Source organism: Ixodes scapularis, unplaced genomic scaffold, assembly GCF_016920785.2.
Source record: "Ixodes scapularis isolate PalLabHiFi unplaced genomic scaffold, ASM1692078v2 ptg000064l_1__unscaffolded, whole genome shotgun sequence".
Classification (NCBI taxonomy): domain Eukaryota; kingdom Metazoa; phylum Arthropoda; class Arachnida; order Ixodida; family Ixodidae; genus Ixodes; species Ixodes scapularis.
The window spans coordinates 223,769-247,014 of NW_024609903.1; the positions used below are offsets into that span (position 1 = coordinate 223,769).

A 23,246-nucleotide genomic window follows, 5' to 3' on the forward strand; every position below is an offset into this window, starting at 1 on the left:
AAAAGTCTCGAAAAGAAATTTTAAAACAAATTAAAAAATTAGCAAACAGCACCTGGTGGATGCCACTAATGCCTCGTTCGCAGTGCCCATCTAGGAATCTTGACAGGTAGTGACAGTAACTATCCCGCCTCCGGCCACGACGAGAGAAGAGCTGAAGGAGATACTCTCCCCTCACCAAGACTCTCTTTTGTGTGTCCCAGAAGTCGCTGTTCTCGCTCCACAAGATTATAGAAGATTAACCAGTCACTCAAAATTCGTACAAAGGCAGCTTTGGGGTTACTTTGGCTGCTTTCAGCGGATGCTACGAGCCATCGGGGCCTATCCAAGGCCGTGTGAATGTCACGTGACCTTAGAGAGGGGGCACAGCGATGCGCAGAAAGCGTATCACCGGCTACGTCCACAGAGCGGGATTGGCTGGGATAGCTCGAAGGCGTCCGCTGCGCCCAGACGTAAGGTCCCGAGACAAACTATGTCACGATTGCTGTGGATGTGACATGCTTTTCACTGGCTGCTCTCCAAACGTTTGCCAGAGTGGGCTGTTTATAATGAAAAATACAGCCATCAGGCTCAAAATAGAAATGTGTGATTGTCATTTAAGGATATTGTGGATCATAATCAACCTACCGTAATATCCCGAGTCATCGCCCATCCCCGAGCCATCGCCCACCCCATTTTTTGGGCCAATATCGATTTCCGAAAAAACACCGAGTCATCGCCCACCCCTTCAAATACCCCAGCGCGGACTCTGCGATCCGATCCGCGAACACTCATCCTACCCGAATGACGCGGCCGGGGACCTTACAGTTGAAGGACGTCCGTGACAAAGTAAAACGAAGGAGGGAAAGACACTTCTTTTTGTTTACGCATTTCCTCCGTGAGCGACCCCAAAGTGGTCGTGTATCCGTGCGAAAAGAAAACGATGGAGATGACAAAATAAGTTTGTTAACGTAACCGCGGAGTGTTAGGTCAAAGTCTGTCTCCGCCGAAGTAAGGTCACCGCGAACCCTCTCCTCTTCCCGCCCGTCGCGACCGCGGTTGTGCAATATTTTAGGCAAAGCCAAAGCGTAAATAAAGCTTTGCTGGAACGTCCTACACAGACGTTTGCAGAGCGTCCCAACCGTGCATTGATAGCCCGCCGTGCACGGACGCACGTATGTACGCACCAAACAAGAAAGTTGCGCAAGAGCTTGCAATTGACAAGGCGCCCGACTTGGCCCGACGCCAAAGTATTTGCCAACGCGACCGCCGGCTTTCCCGCTTTCCCAGCATTGCTCGGTCGCTTCTTTGGTCCGCTCGCTCGCTCGTTGCGCCTGGTCGGTTTTTCTATTTTCTCGTAGACTTTTCTTTCTCTTTTTTTTTTTTTACTAACTAGGAAAACATAATGGTGACATTCTTTCACGGAACAAACGTTCGTGCTATATGCAGATCGGCGGTGTTTCTAGCGCGTATGCAAGCATCGGACTTCGCTATAGTAAAATATTCTTTCGTGAGCATTTTTTTCTATAAAACAATGAAACTAAATCGAGTTTTGAGTTTGATGTATCTCTTGTGCATCAGCGCTAGATACGCAGAGAAAAATAGGCGGTTTTTTCCGCTTTTTTTCGAGTGTTTGTGCTCACCCACCGAGACATGGCCCACCCCACTTTTTTAAAGAATTTCAGGCGGTTGGGGGATGGGCGATGACTCGGGATATTACGGTACTTCTGAACACGACTGGTATATTTCAAATTTCGTTTAAGTATCCCTTTAAAGGGACCATGAAATGATTTTAAAATCGAATTTCATCCACCGCACGTCGTAAAAGGTATGAAAAGAAACACAAAAACACAAAAATAGGGAGCCAAAAAAAATTATTTGCTATAGAACTTTCAAAAGACAACTGGACTCTTTTGCACCTTCTTTCCTTCGAAAGCTCGCTGCCTTTTCACTACGATGCATCCGCGGAAACGGAGCACGTCAGCCGAATCCACGTCGCCTATTGGGTAAGAGCCCACCTCACCAGCACCGCGATCGTAAACAATAAATAGCTGGCGAATGTTTCCTAAAAGTTTTGTTAAATAATATTCAGATCCACATTTTGTAGCATAATTAGAGATGTGTGGCGAAAATTGCCAAATTTGATAATGCTGGGAGCCAAACGCCATCTATCATGTGGTAAACGAAGCAACTACTGCGCGTGCGCAGTAGGGCAGGGCCGACTTCAGTTACTTGGGTCGCGACGACCATCGAACGGTTATTTCCCTTGATTTCCTTCCTCTCGAAACTCTGACTGACTGAACGTTTATTTTTCTACGTGTTCTTCTTGCGCGTGCCGACTTCAAGCAGCAAGAAAAAAAGTACTTAAAAAAGACCACGACGAACAAGAACGCTGGATCCACGAACACCCGAGAAAAGTGACAACGGCGACGAGTCCACCGACTCCGACGAAGCGAGCTGCTCAGAATATAGGCCTAGCAGGCACTCCGACTCGGCGCAGCGTTGCTTCGTCGCAAGACCGTCTGCCTACGACCGGCTAGCGTGCTAAATGGAATATGCCCGCGCTACCCTTGTGGACCCTTCCCGTATTATAGTTTGATCGCTGACCTCAATTTTAGATTAAGAGGCGAGGTCAATCTCTTCCCCTTGTTTTCCGAGGCAGTGTTGACGAACACTCGTCGAAAAGGGACTCTCGTCGATTCTATTTTCTTGTTTTGTGCGATATAGAGCTGAAATAAACGCCGTATGGATTACCTTCGTAACACGGTATGTACACTTTGTTATTGGTATGCCATTTTTATTCTGACAGACTGCACGTCACTGTCGAGCTATAACAGTCCGTGGGAGGTATACGTGCAATGCCGGTCCAACCTTTCTTTGCCGAGTGTCGCGTCGGTATCGAGTTGCAATCGTAAAAGATCGGTCCCGAAGCGCTTACCAACAGCGCGAATACAGCACTTCCATCAAACGCACGCGTCCGCTCCGAGTGTGAACAGGTATTTACGTGGCTCTTGCTGGACACTCGTAGTTCAAACGTATCTTTTTTTAACGTCGGCTCGCTCCTGCATCTCCAAGGCCGCAAAAAACGCCGCGGCAATTTGTTTCCATCTACGTCGCTTTGCAAACGACTGGCACGGGCTGCCTTTTACCAACAATGACAGTTGGGTTGACTTCTGGAGTCTTCACCGGAAGACTCGCTGGACTTCCCAACAGGCATACCGGCGTATGGGACTAGTCCCATGCTGTCGCTGTAGCGCAACATATCTCATTGAATTTCGCTCAGCTGCGATGCGGCGATGAGAGGCGCCGATTCAGAAAATACGTCGGTGACATCAGCGCAGTAAAACCTACTGGCGCACCCCAACTCGTCGTCGCTAACGCTCCCATTCTCCTACTGCCGAGAAAACTTTCGGTTCCGGAAACAGCGTACGTCACGGCTTGTTTTGCGCAGGGGGGTAAAGGTGGGTGAGGAGGAGTGGCGAATCCCGCGCGCCGACATCCTGGGTCCCGACTGAAAGATCGCGAAAGAGAGCGACAGAACACGAGAGAAAAAAACCAATGTTGCCAGCTGAAGGACGACAGTCGCAATGGTAATCGCGAAGACTGAAAACTCTCAGCAATATAAACAGTGATAATTTAACGTTGCAAACTAAATTCTGAGCTATTCTAAGGTTTATAAAAAGCAGCATACTCATTACGCTGCATTAACTTCCCTTCTGTCGAAATCTCCAAAATCTGGTAGTTGCGCGGTTTCGGATTTCCGAGCGCGGCCACCCCCGGCCGGAAATACGAAACTGAACCAGATCACTGAAGCCGGTTATCTGGTTTAGTTTAGTGTTGACGGGAGGCCGTACATTTGCGTGCTATGCAAAAAGAAAGCTTTGAAAGGAACGTGAATATCTTTCCACCGGTAAGTTTGTGGATTGTTGAAGTTCATGACACTGCTCTGATGATATATTTGTGAAATCGAAGGCAGTTGGTAACCATGTGGGACCCCGAGGGTCTGCCTGCATACTCCGCCGCTTGCGGCAGCCAGAATGCATGGGAAAATGGCGGACCTTTTCCTCTAGAGTTAGTATGTATGATCTCTATGGTTTTGCGGTCAGTTGGAGAGAAAGAAAAAGTCGATATTTCATTAATTTTTTCTGTAGAAGTTAATAAACCGAGACGAAAACGGATGCCTGTTCGGCATTCAGTGAACATTGACGGTTTAATGTAAAAGTTATCTGAAAAAAGTAAAAAGGTCATTTCACGGTCCTTTTAATAGCCTTTTAAAAAGTTGGTTATCGGCTGTGACATTTTCTCAGATCGTGCCTTTTACAATGGGTTCTCCTAAAAACGTACTGAGGCCTCTACTGCATTTGCATGAAAATTTTGCACAAACTTTTTCTGCCCCGCAAAATATTGCTGATATGCACTACTTGTAGGAGGAGTTCGATATGCGTGCGCCAGGCAATTCAACCTTAAATCAATTTTTTTTTTTTTCTCAGCAAAGTTTTGGTAAGTACAGAATACATGTAAGAGGCATTTAATATAATAAGGTAAACATACTGGTGTATTATACACTGTTTTTTTTTTTTTTTTTGCTCCTGTAAATTGAGAGCTGTAATAAAATTAAAAAAAAAAAAAGATAAGAGAATAGGACTCATGGCTAGTACTTTTAATTTTACATTAATTTAGAGAGTGCTCTCGTATTGTGTGCAGTAATAAAATAAAAGAGGCTGATAAGAGAATAGAACTCATGATCGGTGCTCTCTACATTTCTAAATTAATTTAAAGAGTACTTTTAGAGATTTAACTTGCTCTGATTTGAAATTGGGAATGTTCTTAAGTTTTAGTGTGCAAGGTCAAAAATTTATTTTCTGTGCCATATCTGACTTTTACTATGTTTACTTCTTGCAAAAATACAAGAAAAGCTGTACATAAAAAGTAAAAGTATAAATAGAATATCAGAAGTATTACTAAAAAAACTGACAGTTGAACTGCGCAGTAATATTTTAGCCAGTCTCCATGAAGCGATGAAAGTGTTGCCTAGCTCCTAAAGTTTTAACAGTGTCATTTCTGCGGGTTACAGAAGGCTCCCCTCATAATGTAGGAAATTCATAGCTTAAAACTCCACGCAAATTCCTTTTCCTATCTAAAATCAAAGCAGCTGCTGAACATAGTAACAATACTAGACTGACATAAGATGATGACCTCTCTGCAAATAGAAATTGCAGTCATCAAAACAGACTTGATTTTTCGTTATGACACACATGAGGTAGGAGTATAAAGCTGAAGAGAAAAAACTTAGAAATGTCAACTAGGTCACAGCCGCTTTTTCAGAACGTTTTCAATACCTAAACTTTTCAAACATTTGTTCAAAACATAACAACAATTTTCTTTTCACAGCCGTATGACGCATGGCATAAATGCATGGCCCATGCCTTCTGTCATGAGGCTGCATCCTCACAGGATTGAAAATCCTCTATAGCTGGCAATAAAGCGATGTGCACTTGCGCGCATCATGCTTAATTGCTTTGTTTAAAGCATTTGGTCATGGCATACCAGGCGTAGTAACGTGTCTACTACTGGTTAAGGCTGCTCTTACTGTTTTACAAAATAAAACACATCACTATTATGCAACTAACAAAAACAAAAAACTTACATGCAAAGCAGCCGAACCAGGCCCAACATAGCATGATGAGCAGGAAGAATAGGTAGTTAACAAAGTAGACGTGGTTGCCGGATCCTGTGGCGAGGGGAGAGAGCAGGAGGCGACAGTGTGAGCAGCCACCTTGAAACACCCACTTCTTCTGACGTGAGGACAATCCACACAGAACAAATTCTAAGTGGAAAGCAAACAATAAGAATTAGGGGATCAGAACTAGCAATCACTCAACAAACCCAGAGGGGACAAAAAAAATCCCCAAACTTTTGTAGACACTTTCTAGAACAAGCACACTACAAATTGCATCTAGGTTGGATCAGTTATCCCATGATGCTGCAACTGAGAGTAATTTAGAACAGGAATCCTTTAACTTTTCAACCTCAAGGAACTGCTATGATTGGCAACCAGGGAACTCCACCTCCCCATCGGCATTGTTGTTCTCTAGGCAGTTCAGAAGCCCTACTGACTTTGTTATCAATAACTCACTCTGTAGGGGAATGCTTCACTCACAGTTGGCTCAGGAATGCTAAAATGATGCTTAAACATAGAAAACACTCATTTAGGAGCACATTTTGTTTCACCGTAACTTGGCAAAGAGCAATTGTCATGGGCCCCTTGAGCCAACCACAGCTACAGGACAAAGCATGCGACACCTCTCCAGAGGAAGAGACCTCTCCGATGATACGCTATTGTGTGCCTAGCTCCGACGCACTGGCTGGCCCATTGGGGTCGTAGCCTTTGCCGTTTGCCAAGTTATGGTAAAACAAAGTATATAGGAGCGAGCAAACTTGGATGGCTGAGGAACCTCCAATGTACCAGGGCAACCCCCAGGTTCCTAGGAACCCAGCCTAGAAACTCATGATCTAGAAAAAAACATGTTTTCTGGGTCTCCACCTTTGCATTATTATTTTAGATTTTCCTGAAAGTTGCCTAATCGCTACAGATTGTAGTTGAAATGTGATCAAACTTTGCAACGTCTTGTACTTCGTCAACATTTATTTATTAAACTGCTTGAACTCGACGCCCACAAAATTTTCCTTCACATTTAAAAGCAAATCAGATAATTTTCTTACGTTACTGTCTACTTCTTGCGGACGGGCCTCCAGCGACCAACCAACAACTTTTTCTGTACCATTACTGAAATTCAAATGTTTCTTTCTTCCTACAGGGAAACATATTATGTATCAATACATAATAAGACCCTTGGTAAGTGTATTTACCATTCAGAAGCTAATATATCCTATCAGATTCATTCTGTGTGTTACTCCTTTAAGTGGGCTATCTTTCTGCGTTTTTTAAAAAAGTTGCGAATCATGTCAAAAATAGAGGCGGGTTATCTTTCGGGGATATAACGGTAATTGAAGTGGATGTATAACAGACGCGTGCTGCCAGCTTCATTGGCTACAGCATGCAGACGGACACAAAAAGTATGAAGGTTCGTCCAGAAATGCTATCGGATTCAAGACACACGTGTACCTTTAGAATTCAAAGAATAATAATGAAGCGGGTGCAACTCGAATTGTACAATGCATACGAACACGTTCGTAAAGTATACGTTCACCAACACATCCATTACCAATGTTTGGCGTCAAGACGTATGCATCACGTTGTCAAGGATAGATGGTATCCACAGCCCTCCACAGCTGTCAAAGCTACTTGTGCGAGCCCATGTCTTTGTTTGGAGTCTCCTTCGCACCACAACATGTGCAAATGAGATCTGAGATGATGCCCCGTGCTCTCGCAGCAGTGCGGGATTGCAGCATTACGGAAACTAAGCTGGCCTCGAGAATGTGGCGCAGAAAAGTCAATGTCCACTACAGCCACTGATGCTTGAGATTCTTGTTGTACATTATGGTTGCTAGATGTTTTTTCAGCTACAAATATTGCTTTTGGTTACAAAAACTATCTTTGGGAAGTGGTTTTCAATACATGCAGAATTGAGTGAGCTGTCCTCTGTGTCATCTTTTTGTACGAAATCTTTCAAGAGACAAGTGTAATTTCATGTCGTGTTGTGACAACAGCATACTGTCAATATTTCTGCAAATTGTATGTACTTTAAACAGAGTATCTCATAATATTTTCATTATAGTGACAATAAAGTTCATATTCTTTGTTATACTAGTTAGATTACTACATATATCAGACATTGCACGTTACCCAGGAATCGAAAAGGATGCTGGGAATGTAGGTACATGCGCTGCATGCGCTCGCCTTTTCTGTTCAAGATTAAAAGTAAATAACCAATATAAATAGGGTGACCATATTCCTCAAGGTAGAAAATGGGACATCCCAATAGGGGGGGAGGAGGGGGGGGGGGGGGGTTGATTGTTTTGGAGATTGAGATTGGAAGAAACAATTTAATGGAAATAACTGCTGTTACAGTCGACTCTCATTAATTCAAACTCGAGGGGGGCCGAAAATTTGTTTGAATAAAGCAAAGTTTGAATTATCAGGAGTTTCTTCCCATAGAGACGCACAGGATGGGACCTGCACGTTAGTTTGAATTATCCGAAAGTTTGAATTAAGAGATTTTGAATTAACGAGAGTCGACTGTATTTCAAAACGTCATCATATTGCACTAAATTTTACTCTCTGGGTAAATATCTCCCTCCCGCCTGCGTTCACGCCGCTCATTGACGATAGTTTGTGGCTGTACATTAAAAACTATTAACCCGCTTGGCCCCACCGTACAACCAGCAAACCAAGCTAACCCAAGCCGCCGAAAGGGAGTCCCATACTATTTAGTTCAGCAAAGTTTCGTCGACGACATTAGTTTTTTTTCTTCCTCAGTGTTAATCGTAAAAAAGAAATGTAAATTTGCTTGTCATGTGCCTTTGTGTGTGTGCCTTTGTTTTTTGCTTAAGTGCAGATTTTGGTAGAAGTTATATTTTTTGCAGCTGCCAACCCACTTCATACAAGCCTTACAGGCTTTGACATACTCGACTTCTTGTAATGAAAACACGGAAAAATAAAATATTATTATTATTTTGATAATTGTTAATTCAGAAAGAAGTGTGCTTACCGACGCAGTTGCCAACCCAGGGGCAGTGGTGGTCGAAGCGCGCCACGCAGTGGTTGCAGACGGAGCAGTGCTTGGACCGCATGGGGCGCCTCACCAGGCAGGTGCTGCAGAACAGCGCCGGGTCGAAGCCGTCGCGCTCCGCCAGCTCCACTATCGTCTGCGGTGGGTAAGGCAACGGAGGCATCGTGTGTCAGCGCTAAGCCGGAGCAGTACCACCTAGCAGGCGGGGCCTGCGTGTCTTTCCTCCTCTAATGCCATCGCTGGTGGATCCATGCAGCACCACCTAGCTCACACGCCCATTGCTGCGAGTGTGTCTTGCAGCGTCCCGCAACAAATGCGAAGCTAGCAAGCGGCGACACCGAGACGCATGCGTCTGCCCGATGATGGACCTAGGTAATGTTATGCCGTCCTAGGCGATTTCTAAAAGTGCCTCCCCGCCACCAAAGGGCGTCGGAAACAAGCATACCCACGTATTCGGGCAGTCCAGTTCACACTTGCGTCTGCCGCTAACAATGACGTAATGAGCAGGCCACATCTCCCGGGTGGTATTGGCTAAAGCCACTGTGACTTGTGTGATTTCACTTTTAATTGCATAGCACATTTGCCAGCCCCCCCCCCCACGGGAAAATTCATATCTGTGACATGAAACAAACACGCATGTCCAAAAGAGTGGTAAGTGGACAAACTGAGAAGACGACAGAAAGACAACAAAATTCCAAACATCCCCCCAGTGGAATTGAGTGCAAGAACTCAACACTGAAAGCCTAACACTCATCAGCCATGCCAAGGAGAAGACTTGCGAGGTGACGGTTACTAAATGCAACAACATTTCTTTCTCCACCCGACACCACGAAACATGCAAGTGGGTAGCTTCGACTTCTGCTATCGCCGCATGAGGGCTTGCGCAGCCGAGATGAAATCGAATGCAAGGAGTTTGCACTTGTGTACGCCAATGTGGGGATAATCCACAGCTTCTGACGGAAGGCATGCTTTTGAAAGGAGTCTATGGTAGAATCTGTACGCTTGCAGGAAGTGGTTTTCTCAATAATACGGCTATCTCTCCCGGTGTCTAAAATAGCCACGAGAGGCACTTTTCGGCCAGATGGCCCGCTCGGAGGACAGAGAGCATTTAGCATTCCAGCCGGTTCCACTCGGAAGATACGAGCCTTGCTTGTTGTTTTACAGCGAAGCTGTTTATGGCTAGGGTTCCGTGAATTTTTCGTGTGCATCAACAAAAACCTCAGATCCCATATTGGATACAAAATCGCTTCATTCTATGCAAAAGCTTATATGTCACATCACTTGAATATGCATTTTAAGTAGATTAGCTAACAATAGGCACCATTTTCAAGATCAGTAGACTCAGGTAGATAGTGAAGGTTTCTCAAAAATTTGCCGCTGTGCGACCCTCGTCGGCTTGTCTACGCTTGCACCACCCTCTCTTTGTCGTCGTCCCAAGTGTTTGTGTGCCTAGTTTCCTTTCCTTCCGCTCTTCCAGGGTGGCAGTCCCGTCGCGCGTTAGTTTCCTCTGGCTCCTCGGGGCAGTGATGGTTCGTAGATTTGTTCAACATTGTGTGTCACAACTGTGTCGTGTGCTAAACAGCCTCGCTGGTCATCCACCTTCTCAGAGTGGAATGGCTCACGATTTTTTCTTTTTGTTCTCGCTTATCACGATATTCCCCAGAAATTGCTTTACAAGCCGCTCCTAAAGTACACAAATGCGGTTAAGGGGGGACATGGCCTGAGAGAGTCCACTTTTGAACCATTGTCTCAAATTGATTCAAACTTTCAGGGTGAAGAACCCCATTAGGATTGATGACATCTAAAGTTTCAGTCTTATATTCGAATTCTACAACATACTATGCTTAACAAGCTCCAGAAAAAAGTTACTTTATTAGGAAATGTATTTAAGAAAAATAATAATTGCAATCCACAAAATGTTTGGTTCAATGTGAAGTAGAATACCCATAGTGCAAGCTAAGGTAAAAATTAATTGTAGAAAATGTCAATTCTAAAGAAAAACAATAACACCTTAAAAGAGCAAACGACTTTAACAAATTTCTGAGTTCTAAAATACACAGCCTTTGTCATGAAGGATTTAGCGTTTTCAGATTATGAGTACCTTAACTTGTTCCTCAGGAAATTTCAGTCAAAGTCACCACTGAATGAAATCTTTACACATTCAAAATGTCCAATGATACATTTCCTCATACCACATTTCCTGCCAAAATGTGAAACTGAGAAAAATGCATCTGAAGTTTCAACTTTAGGTTTCTTTCTTTTCTGCGATGTCCGAGGTAGGCGAAATTCACCTGGCGCATTGTTAGCACCTTCCTTTTTAAGACTTCCCTGTTCCCCTGGCAATAGCTACCAGTTTGTTTTGTTTGTAGGCACACTAACTTTTGTAGCAGGCATTCCCTGACAGATAAACTGGCAAGAACTAAGAGGCAAATCACACTGAGGAAGAGCAGCAAAGCAGGAATAGGATCTGAATTGGAAGATACTGTAAAGGGGCGTTACTGAAGATGACACAATATCACGTCACCAGGAAGGACCAATCGTAAACCCTGTTTCAGGTCTCGACCAATAAGATTGCTCATACCAAATTTTCAGAATTTTTTCTGCTTGGGTGTATTGGGTCCTCCTGGCCATTGATACTTGTAAACTTTGAAAGCTTCTACAGGCTAAACTAAAGTAAATGGGACTTCCAATGAGGGTGATATGTTCTGGCTAGGTTAAACAAGTATGAAACAGTGCTAAATAAAAAACGCAAAAAACTTGCTCCCTGCCGACTCGGAGGGCTGCCAACATGTTGAAAATAATTTATTCTGAGATAAATCCTGCATGTTTATAAATAAAAGTTTCTGAAACCATTCTTTGGAAGTTAATAAGCATAAACATATCAGCTTTGAAAAAAACATTTTTTTCTGAAAATTTTGAATTCTGAGGTTATGTCCCCCCTTAATCTAACTTACATTTCGAGCCTCTCCATACTTTTTCTGCGTGTGAAATCAGATCTTAATCATCAAAGGTAGGGCAAAATTACCACAGCCGTTTGTCTGTCTCGGCGTAAACTATTTTTGTGCTGCATAGTCGAGGCTGGCGCGGGCGTCCACAGTGCTCTAAGCTGTCAAAGCTACTTGTGCAAGCGCGTCGCTCCGTTTGGCATCTTCGTTAGACGAGAACGCATGCGAACAAGACATAAGACTCACATTTTCTCGCAGCAGTGCTGAGTTACAGCCCTGTGGAAGCTATGCTAGCCTCTACAATGCAGCAGAAAGTAGCTGACGAGTTTTTTATAGGTACCTTGTCCCCACGAAGCCGGTCATGCGACCCGAAAATCTCTCTAGCAGGGATTCCAGCCGCCGGCCAAAAAAAATGAAGAGATGAATGGCTAGAAATTTGGGATGGCCCATGTTTGGGGACGCCAGAGCAAGATTTTATAAAGAATCAGCGATAAACACAGAGGCCCCTAGAACTGATACTGCAGATCGCGGACACCGCAAATTCGGATTCTTCAGTGTGAAGAACACACGAGAATTTGCTACGAACTCCCTTGTCGTGGGAACGGATACTGCAGAATGTGGACACAGCAAATTCACTCTTTGCGGTGCAATAAATAAGCGGAAAACTGTTACAAACTTGCGTTTCACTGGAATTGATATCGCATGCGCAGATCACTGACAAAAAAATAAGCGGGAACCAGCTGAGAGCTCACATGTCACAGGAACAGATATTGCAGATTGCGGGTGCAGCAGATTCAGGTGTCACGGTGCGATAAACATTTTTAGCCATGAATTTTATGGTACAAACGTCGATGCGAGATATTACGGTACTCGTATTCACCAGCAATTCGCCCCTAGAGGGGCTGCCGAAAGAAATGCCACTTAGTTTAAGAGTGGCGACGTCTTGCTGTAACAGTGTCGTGCCGCATGCATCAGTTTAATGAATAAATGGCAGCTCACCCGGTACTTCTGCTGAGTGTTGGCACTAATGATGCCCGGATCAGACCTCCAGGATTTGTAGAAGGAGTAGAAAAGTGGCACCGAGGAGACCGCAAAGCCAGCATTTGCCCAGAAGCCACCCACGTCTTTGAAACCTGTCGTCAAGGCTCACACCATTCAGAGCGCTTCTTCCCACAAACGTTGCCCCAAGGATGGCATTTTTTCATGGGACGGGTAGGGGGCAAGAATATCATGCAAGCTTACGGTCGCTGGATGCCATTCTATTTAAAGGTCGGCGCAAGCAATTACATAAGTGCTGACCCTGAATTGTATTTCACAGCATCACTGTAGCACCAGTTTGATAATTCTTTTTTGTGTGTGTGTGTTCTCACTTTGTTTGTTACTTTTTTTATCCCCTTTCATGATCACTATTGTAACCAACCAAAATACGGCTTTACATATTCTATCTTGGTTGTTTTTGTTCTTTTTAAAGCGGTAGATTTATAGGTTTAACCAACCTCGGGAGCCGCATAAGCACAAAGTGTGTTGGTCGGTCAGTCCGTAACCGCCAAACTATCTTGGAAAAAAAACTCGCCCCTTTGCTATACTAGCGTGACCAAGGCAGTGGTAACACAGAATGTGATACGTTAGGGTGGAGAAACTGCGTACACATGCGGAGACTGGATGGCACGAAGCGGCCCTGGGTTGTACAAGGTAAGCGCACGAGTGCTCCGTGGGTGGCATCTTCTGCGTTTGCAGTGTAAATGCGACTTTCTCATAGGCTGCTGCAGTTTGAGACGAAGTAGACGGAGCGTGCGGAAAACAGAACTTGAACGTGGCAGCGCCGAGCAGAGCCTTGGCACCAGCTCGCGGCGAAAGAGCCGAACACTCAGCACTACCTCGACTCCTTGCGGCAAAAGATTGGAACACCCGGCACTACTTCAACCCCTTGCGGGAAAAGATCCAAACACCCGGCACTACCTCAACCCCTTGCGACAAAGGAGTCTGCTTTCATTTTTCTCCGCTTTTCTGTCACTTCTTTTTGCACTCTTTCTCTGGGGAAGCCTGGAGCATGCTAGTTTCACGGAGCAGAGCCATGCTGTATGTCTGAACACGCTATGCTTCACCTCTGCCGGGAGTAACACGGAAGCACTCTAGGAAGAGGTTTGGCTGGCACTAGTGTGGAAACGAGCACTGCGTCGGCACTGACAGTCGGACTGCCAACTTCCGTTGCTGACACTTAAGTGAGTATGGTTAGCTGCCAGCCATATAAAATGTTTTGTGTTAAAACGGCAACCGGTGCCAGGGATCGAATCCCAGTCATCGGCGTGGAAGCCGAATGTGCTGCTGACTGAGCTACGGATTAAGCACACAGGAACGGGAGGAGCAGAAGCAGATGGTGTGAGAAAGCATGTGGAGTGTTGAGGGGTGGAAAGGGTAAGAAAGAAAGGAGCAGAAACAGGTGGTATAGAAAGAGTGTGCCGAACGAGGAGTGGAAAGGGCAAGAAAGTGTGTTTCCCCTCTCTTGGTGACCCAGAAAATTCGGCACAAAGACTTTGTATCCGGGTGGTGCTGGAGGGAAGCACACGCAGTGACAGAGACAATGGCACGACATAATCTGTTTCCATACAAAATCCTGGCCTGGGCACCACCTGATCTAAGAGCCCCACCCATGCCATAAAGCTACTGCGTTTAAACAGGTTTGGCAAAATCACCAAACATGGAGCCAATTCTTGTTTTCTTTACTGTTTAATGAGTCGATATATGTAGATAAAATTATGCAACACACCCGTTGCCAGCTTCACTTATTCAATGCAACCCCGACCGAGCCCTTATGACTTTTCGTCTAGTGTATGGGCACTACTTTCGCAGCCTTTGACCAAGGCTAAAAATAAAGCCTGCCATGCTTTTGACATAGTGAGCGAGTTTGCACACCTTCAATTCTGGAAGAAAATGGCAAAAACTTTAGCTTAGAAACTTGGAAAAAAGGATACAGGACCACAAGTCGGTGATCCAGGTGACGTACATCCAGAACTTGGTGGCCATGTACACGGACATAGGGAGCACATTCATCACCCGCTCGTCAAAGAGAAACCTGCGCAGCACACGAGACACAATGGCAGCTTAGTTTTAAAGCAAAAGCTTTACGGGCAACACTTAGCGAAAACTTTGCCAAAGAATGGAAAAATTATTTTTCTCTCCCCTCTTGCCACGAGGAGAGAGAAGTCAAGACTTCCCGTCAGCCATGCCTCGCAAAGAGAGTGAAGAGAGTGAGGGGCAGCCCTGGTGTCCCGCTTAGAATGGCGCGACGAAAGGAGAATCTTCGCGTCGTCTGCTTGAAAGACTTGTTTTCCAACATTCCTCGTGTTATGTGAAATCCCACTTTGGCAGCTATCCAGTTGCTATGCGTAATGTTGAATGATTTGGAAACTTCCACCCCTCTTACCCATTTACTTCACGGGTCACTGGTGGCAGTCATCAGTGGCATCGACGACACCAACCATGACGGCTATGAAAATGAACCAAGTCGCACCTCCGTCCTCGGGTATGTGACGGCACCAATCCAACCGCATTGCACGACCGTGCTACAGCTATCGCTCCCGTTTCTTCGCACATTGTGAGCGAAACTTTATTCTATAGATACTACCCTATGCTAGCCCAAATATAGGTTGACCTTGTACTGGAGAACTCCCCAGTACAGGATCAACGTACAGGCCCAAGAACTGCCTGCCCAAGAGTAATAAGAAATAATTGCGTTGCATTATTGCAACGCAGTTCTTGGGCCCCAATTCAGGGGCCCAAGAACTGCTCACCAAAATACTTTGGTAATACTTGACAATATCATCGTACATTGAATATGCGTGTCGTACAGTCATGCAGGCACTAAATAGCTCCACGCGAGCAGGAGTTGTTTTTTTCTAAGGAGCGCTGGACTGGTGGCTTACGTTCAAACTAGCGCTAGCTAGTCAGAACTTGTTCATATAGAGCAGATAGGGGGAGCCCACCAATGCTAGCTGCTGTCATCATCTGCTCCTTTAAAGCATGACCTGTTGCTACAGCTTTGAAAGCATGTAGCAACAGGTCAAAATGGAAGGCTCATCTCATCTGCCACGTGATTGCACCATTTCGCAGCACGAAGCCAAAGTGTCAGTTTTCTGGTCATTGTCTAAAGCAAGTGTGCACGAAAAGTATTCAACTTTTCAGCAAACATATAATGCAGTCATTTGCCAGCACCTTTCAATGTAAAATCACCTATTATCATGAAAACACTGGAATGAAGAAGAGGAGAAATTTTTAGGCATGGGCGAATAGAGGATTTTGGGTCCGAATCCAATAGTGATTTTGGCCGAATAATTTTGAATTGAATAGTTCGAATAGCACAAGCAACAAATACCACAAGATATGTTTAAACTATAGTTTTATATTTGTCCTTATTCGGTATTAGAAGTACTGTAACTGTCAATTTCAAGCGTATTGAGTTCTAGAGCACGAAATGGTCAAAATGGTCGGAACCTTGCTCCACCTGGTTGGAAATCCAAGCCAGAAGAAGTAAAACCCGTTTATATTGAACTCGCAAAAAAATGTCTACCAGTTCCATATAGCGGGTAATTTGATATAAACGTTTTAATGAATTTGACTCTCAAAAATCCACTTTCCGCTGAAATATTACACAAAGAAGTAGTCTTGCATCTTCTGCTGCTTTTTCTTCATTGCATCCAGGAAACAGATATTTTTCTACGCTATCGACGAACTCCAAAATGCCGAGGCCGCTGCCTTCTACATTCGTGCATTAGCGCCCAACTATGCCGAGAGCACGGAGCACGTCCGAGCGGGAGCACCCTCTCCTGCAGAGCGCCGTTTTGCTCTGCAAGTTGGCTTTCCCCTACAACAGGTGGATGCGTTGGGGGAAGCCAGCTAGCAAAACAAACTGGCTTCTTTTTTTTTTTTTTTTTTTTTAATTTTCGGGCGGCAGCGGCAGCCGCTTGGAAGAAAAAATAATATTCTCTTTTGCGGACGGAGCAGGGAGAGGGAGCACGGAGCACCATCTCTCCGCTCCCTCCGCAAAAGCTATATTTTCTTTTCTTCCCTGCAATCAATGCAACCGCCCAAAAAAAAAAAAAAAAGCCAGCGTGATCTGTAAGCTGGTTTTCCCCCATTGCGGCCGTTTCGTTGGGGGAAAGCCAGCTTACAGAACAAAACAGCGCTCTTGGCAGTTCGACATATCGGTAGCGGCTGTTTTTGCTATATATTATCACTGTAACATTACTGTGCACAAAAATTTCTCAATATAAGGTATAATTCGATGTAAACAGGTTCAATATAGTCGGGTTTGACTGTATTTAGAAAGGTCGAATAATCATATATTGTTGAATAATTCAATATTGTCGAATACTTAAATTTGATTCGAAGCGAATGCCTAATAGAACAGAATTCCGATTGGCTATTCGTAATAACCGAATATTCGCCCATCCCTAGAAATTTTTACTATCCCTGATTTGCTGCAATATTGGTTCAACACAGTGATAGACACACCTGAACTGTCAACCCATATTACAAATCACAATAATGTTTCTTCGCAAAGTTATTGAACTTTCCAGTTCAGTCTGGGGCGCCAAGACTCTATTAGCCCTACTGAAAATGTGACGTCAAATGTTGTAATATGGGGGAATATGAGGGCAGTTCAGCTTGTTCCCGATCAATTATAAGAAGTATGATGCTGCAGAATGAATGCTGGTTAAGCTCTCACACCAGCAAAACAATAAAACATGCGCAAAATATACCGTGTTTTTTAGACCGCTTGCTCGATTTGCAAGTTACATAACATATGGCGTCACTTCAATGGAGAGTGCGGGAAAATTGAAATGTTGGTTTTGGCATCACCTCTATTTGCTGTTTTCTCGATAGCATATTTGAATTTAAATAAAACAAATAGCGTGCCGGAAAAAGTAAAGACTAAATATATTCCGAAAACATGTTTAGTTTTGGTAGGTAGAAAACCGCTGGAACTTCAAGGATAGAGAAAAAGTACCTGGACAGGAAGGCAGTGACGCAGCCCATTATAAAGAGGAGGCCAAACTTGACTAGATGGGTTTCCTGGCTGTCGAGCACCAGACCAATCACATAGAAGACCACAAACGGCGAGGAGAACATGGCCCAGTACTTGAGCGTCTGTGAGACAAAAATTGAGGTGGCTTAGCTCGGCTATGCCAGGATATACGTAGCGTGAGCTTATGCGCACGGAGAGGCGCTATCAAGCAGCTCCGGTGCAGCATCAGACTTGGCTACTGTGCAACAGAGGCACACAGCTGGACACGCGGCGGCACCAGTGCGTCTACCGCGGCTATGAAGTCACTCCTCTGGAATGCGAAGACCGACGAGGCGCGCGCAATGGCGAAGGAGCCCGGCGGCGGCGGTGGCTCCGCCCCGCCAGCTGTGCGCCGTGTGACGTCACTGCTCCTCGCGCTTGCGCAGCACGGAGCACGGTTCATTATGCGAGCCACGCGAAACTGCTCAACCTCGGCCAGTGTACCTCATGCTACAAAAATAAACAATCACCATAAGCAAAGCTTAAGCCAAGAGAGGTAATGATAAAGTAGAGATACACGATTCATCTTGATCCTTCTGATAAGGTCGGCATACGCAGAATATGTTTCTGCGGAATTCTTTGGGGTTTCTGGTGGATACTGGAGTTTTCCCCCTATGATTATAACATGTCCTTTTATTCCAAACTCTGTCCTTTCCTGTGATGGTGATCACATCTTGAATTCCTTGTTTCTTCCCTTAACGGTGCACTCAAGACATTAAAGCACCTCCTCCACTAACATACCCGTCGTCACGCTGCCAGTGCCACCACTGAATTCTGTACTCGAGATTTTTCTACTCAGAAAGGGGCGTGGCACGAAATTAGATCCCATTTTTAGCAGAGAAATAGATGTCGCATGAGCGTAGTTTTTTTATATCTGGGATGCTAAAATCTTGTAGAATGAGTTATCAATAGACGATTTCAGAGACGTCTTTAGTGCACCTTAATCTGTTTAAATGTGAACGGCCAAAGCCGAACACCGACCGCGAATGCTGAACGCCGGCGTCCAACAATCGGCGTTCGAATATTTAGTAAAGACTAGCGTGGTAGAGACAAAGAAAGCTAGCTTTTCGTCTACTCGCTACTTGGCACTGTGGTATCAGGTCGAGCTCACAATCGAGGGGTCATTGGGTCGATTTCCCACGGGGCGTGTTTAGAATTCCATTCTTTGTTCCCAATTTACCACTCTTATACACATTGTCCTCCCAAGTATGTTTTACAGATTTCGTAATGGCAGCATTGGGTAAAGTACAGGGTATTCTCAAGAAAAAAGAATTGCGTGTTTCGGCCCGGGTACATAAACTACCGTAAAATACCGTGTATCCGCAAATTCCACATTAAGCGCATATTACCAAATTTGTGAGATATGAGAAAATATGCACACTACATTTATATGTAAAACTGATGACCGGAGAAGCGCCCATCCCCCATTTTCTCGCGATTATCTCTAAAGTTTGAGTGGGCACTTGCCCAGTATATTACGGTATGCAGCGCAAAAAGCTCCAACTCTGTGAGAATGTGACACCAGCAGTTGGAACAGAACCTAAAAGTTTGAGAACATGACGTTACCTGTATCAAAAGTTAATCAAGAAAGACTAAATTTCTTTATGAGCAAACATCCAGCTAAGCTTAATATTGTCAAAACAAGTAATCACACTAAGGGTGCTTATAAATGGACAAGTGAAAGCTTGGGAACAACCTTCATGAGTTTAGCTGTGTTTTCGTTTGAGCATGGTGCAACTGTAGTAAAAGGCTTGGGGAAACTATTCAATATTCTATTCTAAAATATCCAGCCAAAACCACTACTGTACTCACTTCAAGTTCAAAATCCACTATTTGCACATGACTAATAAATAGGGCTGGGCAATTGATAGATTAACCTACCGATTAATCGATTAATGCTTTAATCGCGATTAAATTGTTTAACCGGTTAATCGGTAAAATTTTGACGAACCAAAATTAAATAAAGAAGAAATGTTTTCACCATGTAGACACGGACCAGCACACCTATATGAAGTGAAAAATTTAGGTGAAGTATTAACTTAAGGTAAACTGGAAGGGGGAGATTTGTAACTTCAGACAAGTCCAGAAGGTTACACATGTCCCAGAGACTTCAACACCGTGCGAGTGTCTGTTTAGCGCAGCAGAGACTGCTGTGAGCAATCAAAGGAGGCTGCCCTTTTCGGAAAATATCAACGAACATTTTTGCCTCATGGAGCAGAAGTAATAATATGTGAGAGTGAGTGTTTTTTAACGGTTCTCAACCGTATATCGAAGCTGATTCATAATTGAAATTATTGCGTCCTTAAACACATATTCAGAAAAAAGAAATAAAATAGATGCAATTTTTACTTTTGAGCAATATTATATGCATGGAAATAAACGAGACCGATTAATCGATTAATTAATCGATTAAAGGCTGGCGATTAATCGGGTTAAAAGTTTTAATCGACGCCCAGCCCTACTAATAAATGCCTTTTAAAACCTGTAATTATGACAGTTTCCTGCAATTTCATTAAACTAGATATGAGTTTTCTCGAAACAAAAACCTAAACCCACTCCAGAGAGATAACGAGACAAAAAAATGTGCCTCGAAATTTTGAAACTTTATCCAAACACAACCGACAAAAAACATTTTTTTTTTTTTTTTTTTTTTAACATATTGGTGGAATATTTTTTGTGCATCTACAAGGGGCGTACCATGCTGAAAAAACAATTCATTATTTTTCTGCAGATACCAGTCCCTTAGAGGTCTGTACTACAGCTTCCCCCTGTGGTGAAATGCCCTTGCACCACCTGTGTGGCAGACTTTCCACGGCCTGCTTCACTTCCACACCTGGAGCGCCTCACTTCCACACCTGGACGGCTGCTTTCAGCTTAGCAGTGACTGCAAAAAGGCGTCCATGCAGGGGTTTTTTCATTGCACCCAACATACGAAAACCACAGGAGGCCCAGTCTGGTCATACCCATGCACGTCCAAATTCCCGACCGGTAGTACGATGTTTCACAAAGGCGGCCAAACCCAACAGGCTCCGGTCAATCACTGCATCGAGTGCATTCGCATGGCCAACACAAACCAGTTTTTGAGCATCTTTTTGGCACGTCGTACGACCAGTCAGGCGTTTGGTCGCGCATAGGTGTGGCCTGACTGGGCCCCCCGTGATTATCATCTGTTGGGTGCAATAAAAAAACTCCCGCGAGGACGCCGTTTCGTGGTGATTATTAAGCTGGAAGAAGCTGCCCAGGCGTGGGTGTGAGGCATTCCGGAAAGGTGGTGCCAGCAGACGATTGGGAAGCTGCCATACAGGTGGTGTAAGGACATTTGGCTACATCGGGAGCCTGTCGAGAAGGTGGACATATGCGCAGACCTGTAAATGACAGGTATCTACGGCAAAAAAAAAAAAGAGGTAATAAATCAATATGGTATGACACTCGTACATCTCTAACACTGTCAAAACGACGGGTATCGACAGAATTAGACTGCATTCTCTCTTCTTTGAGGAAGGCTGTCGGAGACTCGGTAGTCTCCCTGGCTGTACACTGGCACGACGCTTCAATAGTTGAATACCGCAAGCGTCTGACGGAGAATTCTGCTGGCTGATCTAGAGTGGTCTTAGAATTCTCTTTGGTTAATATCTTTAGCAGTCTAAAGGCGCAAACGTGGAGCACTTTTCCATCGCTCCGAGTCCACCGGCGGAATTCCTCCCAAATCGGGAAGGTTTCACCGTCGCATGAAAGGGACGCCTCACCTTGTCTCTGATGATCCGCACGAGGAAGTTCCGCTGCCGCACCTCCCGCTTCTTTTCCGCCTCAAGGAGCTGATCCGTTATCCAGACCGACTTGAGCTTCTCGGCCATCATCCGCGGAGTGTCGCCCTGTGGAACGTGGCACAACATCGGATGGCTCACAATGTCTGCATTCAATTATGTTGCCTGGAATGGCAAAATCGAATATTCTGAAATTTCCAATACGGGATTTTTGAATTGAAAGAAAAATATTCAATTCGTATTCGAAATCTTGAATATTCGAAAACCTTAAATATCCACGACAGCGATGCGCCTTAATCACTTAGCACCTCTGTCCCCAGGTACTATCGGGTACAAATAAAATGTGAACAGCGGAGTGCGCGGCCTTCGATACATGCTGTGCAACCTAGAGGCAACTAGGAACTGATAAAACTGCAGAGTGGAGAGAGGGACTACGAGGGTATGCACATCGGAGTAGGCATGCACCCTTGCAGCCTCCTTCCCGCTTTGCAGTTTTATCAGTTCCTAGTTGCCTCTAGGTAGTGCAGCATGTGTCGTAGGCAAAATGCTCTACTGTTTGCATCTCCTTCGTACTCCACAGTACAAGACGACACCATTTTGCCTGCATTGTACGAACATGCTACAGTAATTGTTTTTACTTCTTCGCACACTGTCGGCCTAAAAGGGTGCCTTTTTTCACTTTGGCTATCCAGTTCTCAGAGAAAGGTATTTATATGTATAAAGAATCAGTTCCTGTTACACGTGCTAGTTTTTGGGGAAAAGAAAAATTTAATGCTCGAGTCTCTTATTCCCTTTCCCCCACAACTAACTGGTTTTCCCCCCAGATAAAAGCATAGTTCAATCATATAAAAATGTATTTTCGATCAATCAATCAATCAACAATCAATCAATCAATCAATCAATCAACCCCCCACCCCCCCCCCCCCACCCCTTCAAAATAGCCCCATCCCACCTGTGGTGTGGGCCGATGAACGTGGCGGAGCTGCACGCTGACCCCTCTTTATGTTGATGGTGATGCTCTTATATACAATTGATATTTCACGAATTCAGCGCCCTCTATATACAACACAACACCACCCTTCAACGAAACAAAAAAAGAAAGGATTGCCTATAAACAACTCATAATCTGCTTAGCCACACTTTCCAAAGTGACGAGCACATACTTGTAGCCTTTGTCCCGCAGACATTAGATTCCTCCTGATACACTGATAGAAATACAGCCTAACTATGTATTTCGATACAATAGTTAAAGAAATAACAATTTATGCAGAATAAAAACCACAACGTGGCGGAGCTGCACGCTGACCCCTCTTTATGTTGATGGTGATGCTCTTATATACAATTGATATTTCACGAATTCAGCGCCCTCTATATACAACACAACACCACCCTTCAACGAAACAAAAAAAGAAAGGATTGCCTATAAACAACTCATAATCTGCTTAGCCACACTTTCCAAAGTGACGAGCACATACTTGTAGCCTTTGTCCCGCAGACATTAGATTCCTCCTGATACACTGATAGAAATACAGCCTAACTATGTATTTCGATACAATAGTTAAAGAAATAACAATTTATGCAGAATAAAAACCACAACGTGGCGGAGCTGCACGCTGACCCCTCTTTATGTTGATGGTGATGCTCTTATATACAATTGATATTTCACGAATTCAGCGCCCTCTATATACAACACAACACCACCCTTCAACGAAACAAAAAAAGAAAGGATTGCCTATAAACAACTCATAATCTGCTTAGCCACACTTTCCAAAGTGACGAGCACATACTTGTAGCCTTTGTCCCG

At 44.4% G+C, this 23,246-nt stretch overlaps 1 protein-coding gene across 1 annotated transcript in view; it reads right to left on the reverse strand.

Moving 5' to 3' along the window:
- LOC120841457 (palmitoyltransferase ZDHHC17) overlaps positions 1-23,246 on the reverse strand; it is a 57,626-nt gene that overhangs the window by 15,374 nt on the left and 19,006 nt on the right. The window contains exons 7-12 of the mRNA XM_040212349.3: positions 21,425-21,550; positions 17,622-17,761; positions 14,587-14,687; positions 12,614-12,738; positions 8,649-8,805; positions 5,624-5,707 (exon numbers count right to left, since the gene is read on the reverse strand). Of these exons, the coding sequence (XP_040068283.2) occupies positions 5,624-5,707; positions 8,649-8,805; positions 12,614-12,738; positions 14,587-14,687; positions 17,622-17,761; positions 21,425-21,550 (733 nt within the window). The remainder of the gene's footprint in view (positions 1-5,623; positions 5,708-8,648; positions 8,806-12,613; positions 12,739-14,586; positions 14,688-17,621; positions 17,762-21,424; positions 21,551-23,246) is intronic.